General features: G+C 33.9%; 2 protein-coding genes across 2 annotated transcripts in view; both read right to left on the bottom strand.

The window, feature by feature from the left end:
* Window positions 1-2319: 2319 nt before the first annotated feature.
* LOC111420558 (uncharacterized) lies at window positions 2320-6823 on the bottom strand. The gene has a single exon (XM_023053578.2). It carries the CDS (start codon window positions 3591-3593, stop codon window positions 2379-2381), a length of 1215 nt encoding a protein of 404 aa, XP_022909346.2. The 5' UTR covers window positions 3594-6823; the 3' UTR covers window positions 2320-2378.
* Window positions 6824-12342: 5519 nt separating this feature from the next.
* The window catches only part of LOC111422514 (cytochrome P450 4c3-like), a 27910-nt gene continuing 26383 nt past the window's right edge, over window positions 12343-13869 (bottom strand). Inside the window, exons 4-5 of the mRNA XM_071196560.1 lie at window positions 12872-13043; window positions 12343-12796 (exon numbers count right to left, since the gene is read on the bottom strand). Of these exons, the coding sequence (XP_071052661.1) occupies window positions 12465-12796; window positions 12872-13043 (504 nt within the window). The 3' untranslated portion in view covers window positions 12343-12464. The remainder of the gene's footprint in view (window positions 12797-12871; window positions 13044-13869) is intronic.

The following is a 13869-nucleotide window of genomic DNA, read 5'->3' as shown; positions in this document are numbered from 1 at the left end:
ATATTATATTGCAAAACTTGTTAAATAATAATAATGCATCTCTTCTAAAATAAACACTTTTCAATTAAAAATATTTCTCACTATTCAGACTTTATAATAACATAAACATTAGAAATTAATTATAGGTTTCCTTCACGTTGGAAATTGGGAAAACTTACACTTGTATCTAATTCGTGATATGGAAGTGAAATCTCTAACTGATGATCAATGTCACTTATACATCTAAGAGCGTTCATTTTTTGCTGATGACTTAATACTTGTTCATAGTAGACAGTGAAACGAACGGGTGCAACGAAAGCAGCCTCCACTTCTATACAGCAAAATGTGAAAATGTAGCTTCTGGGTTTTACTATGAAGCTGTTATGTAATACATTATTTTTTATTAAAATTGGAATATGTATGGAATTTGTAATATACATTTATTATAAAAAAAACAAACATTTGTTGATTTTAAATCGTATGAATTTCAGATTGGGACTGATGGCCATGGTACAAGATATTGTTTAATTCACGCTTTGATTGCCTACATTTCATCGCACAAAAAGCTTAGAAATAAACTTATAGGTCTTTCTTACAATATACTCATACAAACAAGATGGATTTTGTTCATAAAATAGGGCGATTTTGTGCTGTTCGCTTCCGATTGGTGGTATTGAATGGACGTTGTATTAATAAATATAAAATCAGTGGTAATCCCGTTAATATAGGTATTGTTCGTACTACAAACATTAAAGCGAAATTTGCGAGAGACCGGGCCGTTTCCATAGCGTAATCACTACGGACTTTATAGTTTCAAACGTGTTTTGGATGCGATCGATTGACTTTTATTCATATCATTCGTAATAAGAGCGACACAGAGAGTCATAATTACGTCGCACAATCGGTTATAGAAATGACAGCATAGTTCTAATGAATAATTAATTTATAATGAATTAATCTTTTGCATAATTACTTAATTTCTAATTACGTATTTAATTAGTTTTATATGTTTTACGCGCACACTTGCGATATGACAATAATAGTGGTATAACTTCTAGTTTACAAAGTTTTTTCTGCAAAGAGATGATATCAAATATCCCATATAAATAATTGCTAAAATATCAATGCAACTTTTAATTAATTAATTAACTCCCACGATCCTCAATACTCTAATCTCAAAATTATTTTCTTGCCTATAATTTTAAATTCAACTAGTGCACTCTACAAATAGATAGCCAAAAGAATGAAAGATGGAATCTGTATTGTCGCTAGTTTCAGAAATTATGGCAAGTTAATGTATAATTTTATTAAATAACCTTGCTTTCTACTCCTATTATACTATATATTACCAGAAATGCTTTTTCTGAAGGATATAAAAAATTATAGTTGAATAAAAGCCAGCAATTTCGAAACTTTATATCTCAAAAATTGTAAGTAACTGTTGATAACAAGGAATCGGTTTATGACGTAGTTTCAAAGTTAACAAAAAAAATATTAAATAGCCTATTTTGTATTTCCGGGAGGTATTTAGGCATGGAATGTTAAACGAGATCTACTTTCATCATATATATTTATCACTTTCAAAAACGTTGGGAATTTTTTTAAAAAGCGATTTATTGTTCGAAGTCAAAAATGAAGCTTATTTTATTACATAAAAACCAAGACTTAATACAAAGGATTATAGACGTGACTTATATACTATTTTCTTTATCTTTTACGGTGTCAGCATTTTTCTTATTGTTGTGGCGTGTGTTAACTATACATTTTTTTCGAAATGTTTATAATAACCGCACTGGAACTGTTTAAAGTCAACCGCTATTGTCCAATAGCGGACGACTTTGATTCACCGAAAAAGTTTATTTCTCTTCCCGTGTCGAATCTATTGGTAAGTATAGTGAGAAACGTATTTCGACCGGCGCGGCGGTTGGGCCGATTACGTGAATCTGATTTACGATTTGCCATTGGACGTCGAAAAACAGTTCCCGTGCGGTTATTATAAACATTTCGAAAAAGTTTATTAGAAAGATCGCTTCAGAATAATGTATCCTACAACCGTATAATGCTCTGATACGGAAGATACCGGACAGCCTGTATATATGTTACGGTTAGAGTAATAAATGCAGTTAGTATTAATAATTACCGGTTAGTATTAATAATAAGTACAACAATTAGTCAATGCGATAAATCTCCATATATTAATCAGTTTTACCGGATATTATTAATATTTTCTCAACGTGGTTGGTTAAAGTAGTAAAACACTATAGTTTTGTATATCAAACATGTTTTTATTAAAAAAACTTATTAAAGAATAAATTCTTATTAAAAAAACTCAATGCTGAAGTACTTTATAAAGTTAAACCAAGTCTTTAAAGATAAGTTAATTCTCATATAATTTATAATTATTTATTATTGCACGATCGAGTTTTATGACATTTTGAATTACAAAGAATATGTAATTTTTTGCATTTGCATCGATTCGAATTGCATTCAGCAGTGCAATTGCAATGTTGGAAACCTTGTCCACCCAAATTTGAGCCCTTACGAGCACACTCTCTAAGAGTAATGTCAGTTTCTAGTACTTCGTTAATCGAAATAAATTTTTCTTTACAGATAGTAAATTCATTCCTTGAATACAATTGATTTAAAGTATCGTATTTTGTACCTAGCTTATAAAAACTATCCTTTTCAACAGAAATAATAACAGCTATTATATTTCGGCTATCTGCTTTGGCTCGATCAATTTCTGGTACTTTAATTCTAACGCTTTGGCCTATTTCGGCAACTGGAAATTTTGCATTAGAACGTTTCAACATTTTGTCAGCTTGCTTCTCTAAGGACTGTTTAGCGAAATTTCGAGCTTCCAGAATTTTTTGTGAAACTGTATTGGTTGTCGTATTACCAACAAATTGTGGGTCTTTACTTTGGCTTGCAATGAGAGAATTTTGTTTATTTAAAGCTACAGATTCAATTTCAGCAGATTGTGAGACCTGCAAATCTCTGAATGTACGGTCACTACTTTCATTGCTACATCGCTCTGAGTCAGTAGCAACATCTTCACTTTGATGTTCAGGATGATTATCATATTGCTGTTTTAAAATTGACTCAGGTTCTTCTTCACGTGTTATTTTTGACAATGTATCAAAAGCTGGCAAGAATATTTTCAAACCCACTTTAGCTTTACTACCAAACATAGCTTCATAAGGACTTTGGTTTATTCCGGAGTGATGGACTTTGTTCTTCATGAACTGTATAAATTTTAATCCTTCCGACCATTTTGTAGTTTTGTTTGTCTCCAACAATGTAGATAACATCTTCTCAATATCCTGGTTAGCTCTTTCAATAGAACCTTGTGATTGACTGTGCCGCGGCTTTCCGTGCACAATTTTTGGTTCATTCCACATGTGACACAACTCTTCAATTACCTTATTTGCGAATTCTCGCCCATTATCAGTATGTAATATACAAGGAGCTCCAAATATTGTGAACACATCTAACAAGTGGTAAGCAACTTCTTCGGCACGCTTGGTTTCTAGTGCTCTAAGCTGTAAAAATTTTGTCGGGTGATCTTGATATACCATAATGAACTTAAACTCGCCATCTGCTTGAGATTGCATGTCGATGAGGTCAGCTTGGCATCTCGAATTAAATTCGTTGCATTTAATGGGCTTAACAACTAACCCTTTTTTTGGATACTCACTTTTTTTTGACACGGTTCACACATATTTAAATAAACGACGACTATTTCTATAGTGATATTCTTGTACTTGCTTTTCAGTTCTTTCAACATTCGATTTCGCCCTCCGTGACCGATAGAAATATGGGTTTCGTGAATAATATCAAAAATTTCTTCTAAATAGATGTAGTAAATTATTTGATCCCTTTCATTTTTCACCGGTACTATAAGTTTTTGTACATTTCCAATCTCTACCGTATCATACCTTGATAATCTCTGATAATCTTCGGGTGACTTGTAAGAAATCTTATTCTTAGATGCTTTCACTTTGGTCAGAAACGAAAAATACTCATCTCGCGAAAACAACTGGTGATTTTTCCCTTTCTTCATTTTAATTTTATAAATTTCCCGGTTAAATCTTGTTTTAATAACCTCCAAATCTCCTATTTTAAGATAGGGCATACAAAACCAAATTAAACTGCAATATAATCACTATAAAATATAGAGTATACAAAATATAACAAAACTACGATAAAATTACCATGAAAACGTAAGATCACTCGATCGCTCTCTTAACCCCTCACTGTGTTCGTGTTTTGCACGTAAATGACAAGTCATTGCGTGTTTACGATTAACTCTTTTAAAATTTACCGAAGCTATGTGTAAATTATTAATAATAACCGGTCAATGTGATAAATTTGTTACTTTAACCCTGCATGTTAGTTAGTATTAATAATCAACGGTACTTATTAATAGTTTTCAATTAATCACAGTAACCGTAACATATACACCCCTCAACTACATACTCGAAATAATTCACAACAAGAGACGAATATACAGAGAATATAAACGAACAAACAACTAACAGAATACTAAAAAATGAACTAAACAGAGAAAACAAAAAGATTCAAAAATAGCAACTGGATCGCTGGTTAGACACATGCAAAGAAATAGAAACGGATCGGAAAATCAAAAAACTAATAAATTACAAGAACACCAACGACTAAATATATTGACGAATGGTACACAAGATTTTTAACTATTCAACCTATTCAACACCTATCAAAAGGGAAAAGTTCATGCCCCAGATTGAATTTAATAATCAAAAATTATAAGGTTTTCTGCACGCAAAACCTTATATTCCCATCAACATGGAAAAAAGCTACAATTATAACAATCCCCAAACCTGGAGCAAACCATTCTCTTCCACAAAGAATTCTTCACCTTATCATAGACTTATTATTCCCACAACTGACACACAAGTAACGAACCTACATCACCGAAAAACCGCGATCTTATTTCTTGACATAAATAAAGCCTTTGACACAGTCTGGTACCAGGGCCTACCTGAGAATTATAGATAGAATATCTTCGCGGCTGGGAGCTATCATCAAAATTAATAATGCTACATCCATCCCTTTCTTCCCTCTCCAAGGAGTACCGCAAGGATCCCCAATCTCACCTACCCTGTACAACGTCTACTGCTATGATGTATACCCTCCAACCCATCCAGACGCCAACTATATTGATCCGGATAACTACATACTTCAATATGCAGATGACACAACACTAATATTGCATGGAAAAATCTTCAAATAGCAATAGAATCACTCCAGACGCTATACAACAACATATAATCATGGTTCCACAATTCCGATCACACTCCAGAATGGCCGATCAATCCCAGCACATCCACATCACGACAGGCACATCAATTACAAAACCTACAAAAGTTGGTCAAATATCTGGACATAACACTGGACAGCAAGTTGAAATTCAAAGCACACTATAAAAAAGTACAAACAGAGATAACAAGACGAGCAAAGCATTTTAGATCATTGACCTACAACGTATCTTTGTAAAATCGGCGACACAGATTTATAAAAGTAAATGCCGACCACTCCTCGATTATGGACATCTCACAACTACTACTGTATATGTTCCCCGGAGTCAACAAAGAAAGTAATCAGGAAAGCTGAAAGAAAATGTTTACGAATTTTGATATAAATTAGACACCCGAACAATCAACTTCACAACATAAACAATGAGGATCTATATTCAAGAACGGAAATAAAACCAATCTCAGTGAGGCATAAAATACTGAAAGAAAAATTCACACAGACAGAAAAGAATACCTGTTAAAGGAAATACAAGTTTAAAAGACCAAGTCGATAACCTAATCTCTAAAAAAACATACGAAGATGAAATGAAAAAGAGAAAAACGGTTACAATTAGAGGTAAAAGAATTAGCACATCTTTATCTGCAGCTGAAAATAAAAGGTGGGTTTTCATTTCGCAACTTATGAAGGAAACGACGAAGACCAATGTGACACAGTACTTATCAGAAAACAACATTAGTATAATCAACTATGAAAAATTAAACATAAAGACGACTATCATAGTGGCATTCAAAATAAGTGTGTATGAAGATACATATGAGAGATTGTTTGACCCAGAGTTGTGGCCACGGAATGTTATTATTCGTCCGTATAGGCTGCGAAATTTTACGAAACATCGTCTGAATCAGGCGAACACGTAATAGTAAAGGCATCTGTAGCGGTCAATAGAAAATGTTTTTCAGTAATTCATCAAAACGTACAAAGTATAAGAAATAAAACATGATTTAGCGGTATTTTTAAAAAGCTTAAGGTCATCTATAGAAATAGTTGCATTAACCGAACACTGGATGAAAAATTGTGAAGATTTCCATATCGATGGCTACGATCGGGCGTCGTGTTTCAGTAGAAGTCAACTCCAACATGCAGGCTCATGTATTTCAATCAAAAAGGGACTAGAATACGAAGAACTGATGCCCTTGAAAAATCTTAGCAAGGAATTGGTTTTTGAGTGCAGTGCCATAAAAATCGTGTCAATTAAGTTAGTGGTAATCTGTATATATAGATCGCCATTGAGTGATGTAAATGAGTTTTTTCACTTGCTGGATGTGATGTGTCATTCGATAATAGGATTAACTTACTCTGTTCTTATATGTGGAGACTTAAATATAAATCTGGCAGAAACTACAACTCAATCCAGACAGCTAATAGAAACGATGATCAAATACAATTTTTGTCCTACAATTAAGGAACCAACCAGAGTGGCTAAGAAATCGAGAACTGTAATCGATAATATCTTTACGAATATTGAGGATTATAAAACAGAAGTCATAGACTCGGCGGTAACGATTGGATAACAGAAGAAATAAAGGAAAAATCGGCAACAAAACGACAACTTTATGAAGGAATTGTAAGAGAGAAAACAACACAAAGACACTTTAATGTGGGCACATTTATGAATGATTTTGACAGTGAAGTGGACGTATTGAATGCTATGAATAAGCATTTTGTATCAATTGATGAAAGTGAAATTGATAAAAAGAGGCAAAAAATACAACTAATGTCAAAGGCGACACATTCGTCGTTTGCTATGTATTTGACCAACAGTGAGGAGGTAGAATACACTATTAGAGGTCTTAACAATACAAAAGCTGTAGGAGTGGACGGTTTTCCCATTCGAGTACTAAAGTATTGTGCGAATTATTTGTCCACGCCCCTTGCGTATATAATAAATATTTCTTTTACAAAGGGAATATTTCCTAAGAATTTAAAGCTGACGATCATTAAACCGATGTTCAAGAAAAATGCAGTAAATGCTTTTTCAAATTACAGACCTATTGCACTTATATCAAATATTGCAAAAATTATTGAGAAGATGGTTTTTAATAGGGTAATGAATTATCTAACTAAACATAAATTGCTAAATAACTCACAAAATGGTTACATTAAGGGAAGAACAACAACAAGAGCGATATTCCAACTTATTGATAATATTATAGAAAACTTAAATAGGAAAGATATAACATGCTGCTTGTTTATGGATTTAACTAGGGCATTTGACTGCGTACATCATGAAACATTGATCGCTAAACTGGAGAATATGGGTATCAGGGGAACACCTTTGGACTTTTTTGTTTCATATTTGTCTGAGAGATATCAGTGTGTTGCATCGTGGGATGACCATGGTAAAGAAATTAGATCTGAGTGGACGACGGTTAAGACTGGTTTGCCTCAGGGCTCGATATTAGGCCCCTTGTTATTTCTTGTATATGTTACCGGCAATCTGTATAATCCGGTATTCTATACAATACCTAGGCATTTTATAGAATACCTAAAACGTTTAGGTAATGTATGAAATATGATAAATTTTATACTTTGCCTAGGTATTCTATAAAATACCGTATGCGAAGCAGGCAATGTGTGTAAAAGGCGAGAACAGGGAAGGGGGAGACTTGTGGCCATGCAGTAAACAAACGCGCAGCGACTTGTTTTAGCTTGCATTTCATCGTGCTGCGTGCGACAAGGGTGGAAGTGTCGTGTGGTTTCGTTAATGAATCTAATTCATTAAAATGGCGGCCGATAAACGAGTCTCTCAGATGAGAGAAAGATTTTATTCACAGTTGTGTATTAAAAGAAAATCAGCAACTACTAAAAACTGCACGTTTATTGACGATCAACGGTATTCAAAATTGTTAGAAGAAATAAAAAATGCAAAAACAGCCAATAAGAAGTTACCCCCATTATTGGTTATTGCAGCATTATGATTTTATAACTGTTGGTCAAAAACATAGGTTAATATTTCCTGTGAATACCCCAAATAACAATATTATATATTATGTTGCTGATAGTGAATTATTCCAAGTACTTCACGAGGCACATCAAAGTATCGGCCATGGCGGTCGAGACCGTATGCTGAACGAGCTTTCTACACGATACAAGAATATAACTCGCCACGATGTTGAACTATATCTGCAACTTTGCGAACCGTGCCAGCAAAAACAAAAAGGAATAAAAAAAGGGATTGTCGTCAAACCCATACTTTCATCTGAATTTAATTCTCGCTGTTAAGTAGATTTGATTGACTATCAATCTCGTCCAGATCGAGAATATAAATTTGTAATGGTTTATCAGGATCATCTCACGAAGTTTGTAATATTAAGAGCACTAAAAACAAAACGCGCAGAGGAAGTAGCTTACAATTTACTGGATATTTTTACATTGATTGGCGCACCAGCGATCCTACAATCAGACAATGCTAGAGAATTCTCAAACCAAATTGTAAGCAGTCTTAAAACGTACTGGCCAACTTTAAAAATTTTACATGGTACGCCTAGACATTCCCAAAGTCAGGGGAGTGTCGAACGAGCAAACCGGGACATCGAAAATATGCTAACACCTTGGATGCAAGATAGTGACAGTAATCGTTGGATCAAAAGAACACCGTACGAAGCTCTTTTTGGATCTAAAGTGAAAGTTGGTATATCTTTACTTCTCGATGATACTCACAACCTGGAGAGTGAAGAGGATCTAGAAAATATGATTAACTCATCACTAAGTATTCTGATTCTTTCAGAATCTTTAATAGTAGATCGAGTTCGGACACAAAATCAACCTCTAGAGGCTCAACATCAACAAAGCCCCGACCTCGAAAGTTCTGAGATCCGTAATGAAGTTTCGAATGCTCAAAGTGCGTTTGATGAACATGACGATGAACACATGACTATCCAAAGTGCCGAGACTCTTGATGAATTTGTGAATGTTGAAAGTCTTCCTTCTGAGGTACATGGACAACCCTTAGATGTTCTAAATTTTGTATCAGAACGTGAGCAATCATTGGATTCCCCACTCTTGTGCTGTGTTTGTACTGAGTAGACAACGGATACTCATTCGTTCATGCTATTTGTGGGGCTCCGGAGAAAGATATGGCAGAAGGCTACGGTTCTAAAGTTGTTTGCCCATTATGCTTAAAAAACGCTTTAGCTGTACAGAACCGCATCAGTTCCAAAGATAATTTAACAGAGCAAGGTTAGAAAATGCTTAACACTTCTGGAAAAAAATTTCCCCCTGTGCCATTGGGTACCACTGTAAGAATCCCTGTTCCGGAAGTCGACAGAGGTCGTGGTGATGCTCGCAATATACTAGCTGTAGTCTTACAAAAAACGTATGACGAACTTTATAAAATAGGAACAAAGCAGGGTCTTATAAAGAATAGGTATTCAAGACAGCAGTTTACAGTTTGTCGTCAAGAACTACTTAGATGTCCCTAATCAAGAAACGACGCTCCGTACAGTTGTGAATCTGCAATCTACGGGGACAGGTCAGGGATTTATTAAATGTAGTTGCAAAAAACACTGTGATACTAAAAAGTGTTCATGTCTTAAAAGTAAGATTTTATGCACTTCAAAGTGTCATAATAGTTCCTCATGTAAGAATAAATAAATATATTTTTTTACTTACTCAATCAGTTTTTAATACTTATTATTTTATTTATTTACCATTTATTGTCACAGACAAAAATACAAAATTACATAAGATACACTTAACTTAAACATTATCAGCAAATGGATCATTTTATCGCACAAGCGATCTCTGCCAAATGACCCAACAGAACAAACAAAAATAAAAATAATATTTGCTGAATATGGCAAGCAGTGATAATTAGATATTATTAACATCACCAAATAAGATTAAGCAAGAAAAGAAAAACAAAGAGAAAAATAAAGAAAAGACACAAAAAGAGAGATAGAGAGCGACTAAAAGAAACTAAAAGAATCTGCCGGATATCAGTTGCCAACAAGTGAGAGCAGTTGAAGAGAGGAAAAAAGAGAAAGACAAAGAACAAAGAATCAGGAAACAGCCAGTTGAAGGGCAAGCAAGTGGCTCTTTAAAACATGTCTAAAATTAGTAATTCTAGAAATATTACGAATTTCAGAAGGCAGTCCATTCCACAGCGCAATCGACTGTACTGTAAATGATCTATGATAAATTTCAGTGCTATGAACGGGAAATGTAAGAATAGTATCAGAACGTGAACGAGTGGCAATCTCATGAGTTGATAATTGCTGGAACCTATCTGATAAGTACTTTGGGGTGCAATTATGAAGGATTTTAAATAAAATGGTTAATAAATGAAAGGATCTACGTCTCTCACTGGTTAACATCTGAATGTAATTGCGATACGGCGTTACATGCTCAAATCTATTTAGGTCAAATATGAACCGGATACAATTATTTTGTAGCCGCTGCAATTTACTCAGAAGAGTCACCGAGAGATCGGGATAAACCGCGTCCGCATAGTCGAAGTGAGGAAATATAAGAGAGTAACAAAGATTACGACGCACCACAGGAGGAAGAGAGCAGCGAAGTCTTTTTAAAGAGTGGAAGCAAGCATAGACTTTTCTGCAAACATGTTGAATTTGCGGTTTCCAAGACAGTGCAGAATCCATAAGGACTCCAAGATTTTTAACTGTGTTAGAAAACCGTATGACATTACCATCCAGCATCAGATCACTGCAGGCAGATGGATTAATCTTACCAAGTAATTAACGAGTTCCAAACACAATAGCAATTGATTACTTATAAGCAAATAACATTATGTTTGTGATCCCAGAAAAATTTTAAGTTTAATGTCATTTAACTGTGATTTTACTATAGCTACAGAAAGGTACTAGGTGCCTTCTTTATACAATAAGCTATAGATTATAAAAAACTTTATTATGTGTAAAAATGGATAAATACAGACCAAAATCTATTTATTTTACACATTGCCAGTCGACCAACAGGTACTCTATGTAATCCCTAGGAATTGTATACATTACCTAGGTAAAGTATCTAATGGACAATAATCTTCATAATATTTCATACATTGCCTAGACACCCCAGGTATTTTATAGATTACCTAGGCATTGTATAGAATACCTGAATTATACAGATTGACGGTAACATATATATCAATGAGCTACCGAAGATAACTGACGGCCTGCTTAGTCTCTTTGCTGATGATTCCACGTTGGTAGTGAGTGAAAAAGAGCGGGAGACAATAATTCATTCATTGAAAAACAATCTATTTAAACTAGGTGCGTGGTTTGAAGAATAATTTGACAATGAACATAGGTAAAACTAATACTTTGACATTTAGAAGTGATCCGATTCACATCGCGTTTGAAAAGGAAAGCTTGTTACCCGTGAGTGCTTTTAAGTTTCTCGGACTGAAGATCAACGTGGGTCTCTCATGCAAGTTGCACATAGAGGAGCTATCGTCAAAATTGTCGGGCATATGTTTTACTCTCATATGTGTCCCGCGTAGTATGGGGGTAAACTCGTCATTGTGCGCCTATTATGGTTGAGCTCGGTTGAGGCCAAGCGTGTATTTATCGTCCAAAAGTCCTGTGTAAGAACGGTACTGGGTATGAGTCCACGAGACAGTTGTAAATCTGCATTTAAACAATACAAAATTTTAAAACATTGTGGGCGTTATATGTGTTAGAATGTGTAATTTTTGTAAAAACTTATTACAGTGAATTCTTTTTAAGATACGAAATGATTCATTCTTACTTACTATTAACTTGGATCTTAGTGTTAAGAAACTACCATTACACCAATTGAAAAGGAAACTCACGGGGTACTTACTTGAGAAAACTTTGTATAACTTAGATGATTTTTTTAAAGAGAAAGTAGTATTGTGATTTTGACTGAATTATTGTATTTGACTTGTTCCGCACCTTTTGGTATTATGTGAATTAATACAGGAAGAACTCAACATAAATTCACAAATATAAGTATAGTGTTATTTTATAATTAATGTAAGCGGAAAGACCCTATAACGGTCGATAGCTGAATAAAGTTATATCAGAAAAAAATTTATATCATTTATTAACTTTTTATTATTAAATGTATAATTATAAGAAAATATTACAAAATGCCATTACATTACTTACCATCCATGACTACAATATTTATATGATTACATTTACGAGTTACCATATTCTTTTCCTTATCTGCACTTTAACGCCATTTCGTGAAGTAAGAACGGATTCCGATGATAATTCCAATTCGTGATCGACAGGATATAAATCGTAATGTTTTAAGACTTTTGATATCGTCGACTTCATCGACAGCATAGCAAATTTTTGTCCAATACAATTTCTAGGTCCCGCACTGAATGGAATATAAGAAAACGTATTTATTTCGGTGTTGTTTAAAAAACGGTCGGGGTTAAATTGTTTTGGATTCGGAAAATAATCTGGATCTAAATGCATAACGTAAGCTAAAAGTAACACTGTGGTTCCTTTTGGTACTGTTAAATCATCTTAAAAAAAAAACAAAAAAAATGTTAATAGAAGTTAAAAACGATATAAACTTTAAAAACGTATTTTTTAAATACCATATTTTAAATCTTCTGTAAGCTCGCGAGCATACATTGGTACGGAAGGAAACAGTCGTAGGGATTCTTTCAGGACTAAGTCTAAGTATTTCATATCCTGAAGGTCCTTTTGAGAAGGTTTCCTATCTTTGTCATCTGCGAAAATTTCCTTAATCTCTGCGAAAGCTTTATCCTAGACAAAATTAAAAATAAAGTAAATACCATTTTATTGAAGCCTTTATTTAACAAGTACAGAGTACTCATTTAAATTTAAATCCACGAGATCAATACAAGTGTTTTGAGTTCATAACACAAAACTTTATAATACTTTTTAATCTGTTAGTATAAACCGTTCAGCAAATCAGCTTAAATTATATAGCAGGAATTATTATTATTTCATTTGCCCTTATTATAGCTAATATCAAAATGAACAGGATAGAAGAAGATTTATGAGTTTTAGTAATTCTACGTCTTTGAAAATCAAATTATAGGGGTTGTACATCCTTACCTTTCTATCAACGAAAGTATTTAAACCCGCGGATTAAAACAATAGATGACGAACAACATCTGCAAGGCATATCTCATGAGACATTGTAACAAAGAATTTAAAGTCCATCTTACAAGAGGTGAAACACGTTCCCGGTGAAATACGGAGGAAAGAAAAAAGAAAGAACAGAGAACAAATTAAACTAAGGCAGCTTATTAATGAAGGAACCAAAAACTATATAAATCTAGATTAGATAACAAACTGAATAACACATGTGATGTTTCTAAATTGATGCGAAAGATTTGAACGAGGTTTTGTTCAAAACCCCTGTATAGGCGGACGAAAAAGTAGTGAACACTGGAGAATCCTGAAAATCCTAAGACAGAGCAAGACGGAGCCCTAATATCATCATTAACACATGAAAAATAGTACGACTACTTGAAGCAGTTGCAACTTCTTGAAGAAATAAGAGAAGGAAGTATACGAATAATGGCGTCTCCAGTCAGAATAACCACAAAGGACGTAATGTATA

The sequence above is a fragment of the Onthophagus taurus genome, chromosome 6, assembly GCF_036711975.1.
Source record: "Onthophagus taurus isolate NC chromosome 6, IU_Otau_3.0, whole genome shotgun sequence".
NCBI lineage: Eukaryota > Metazoa > Arthropoda > Insecta > Coleoptera > Scarabaeidae > Onthophagus > Onthophagus taurus.
This window is presented reverse-complemented; position numbering and strand designations above follow the sequence as displayed.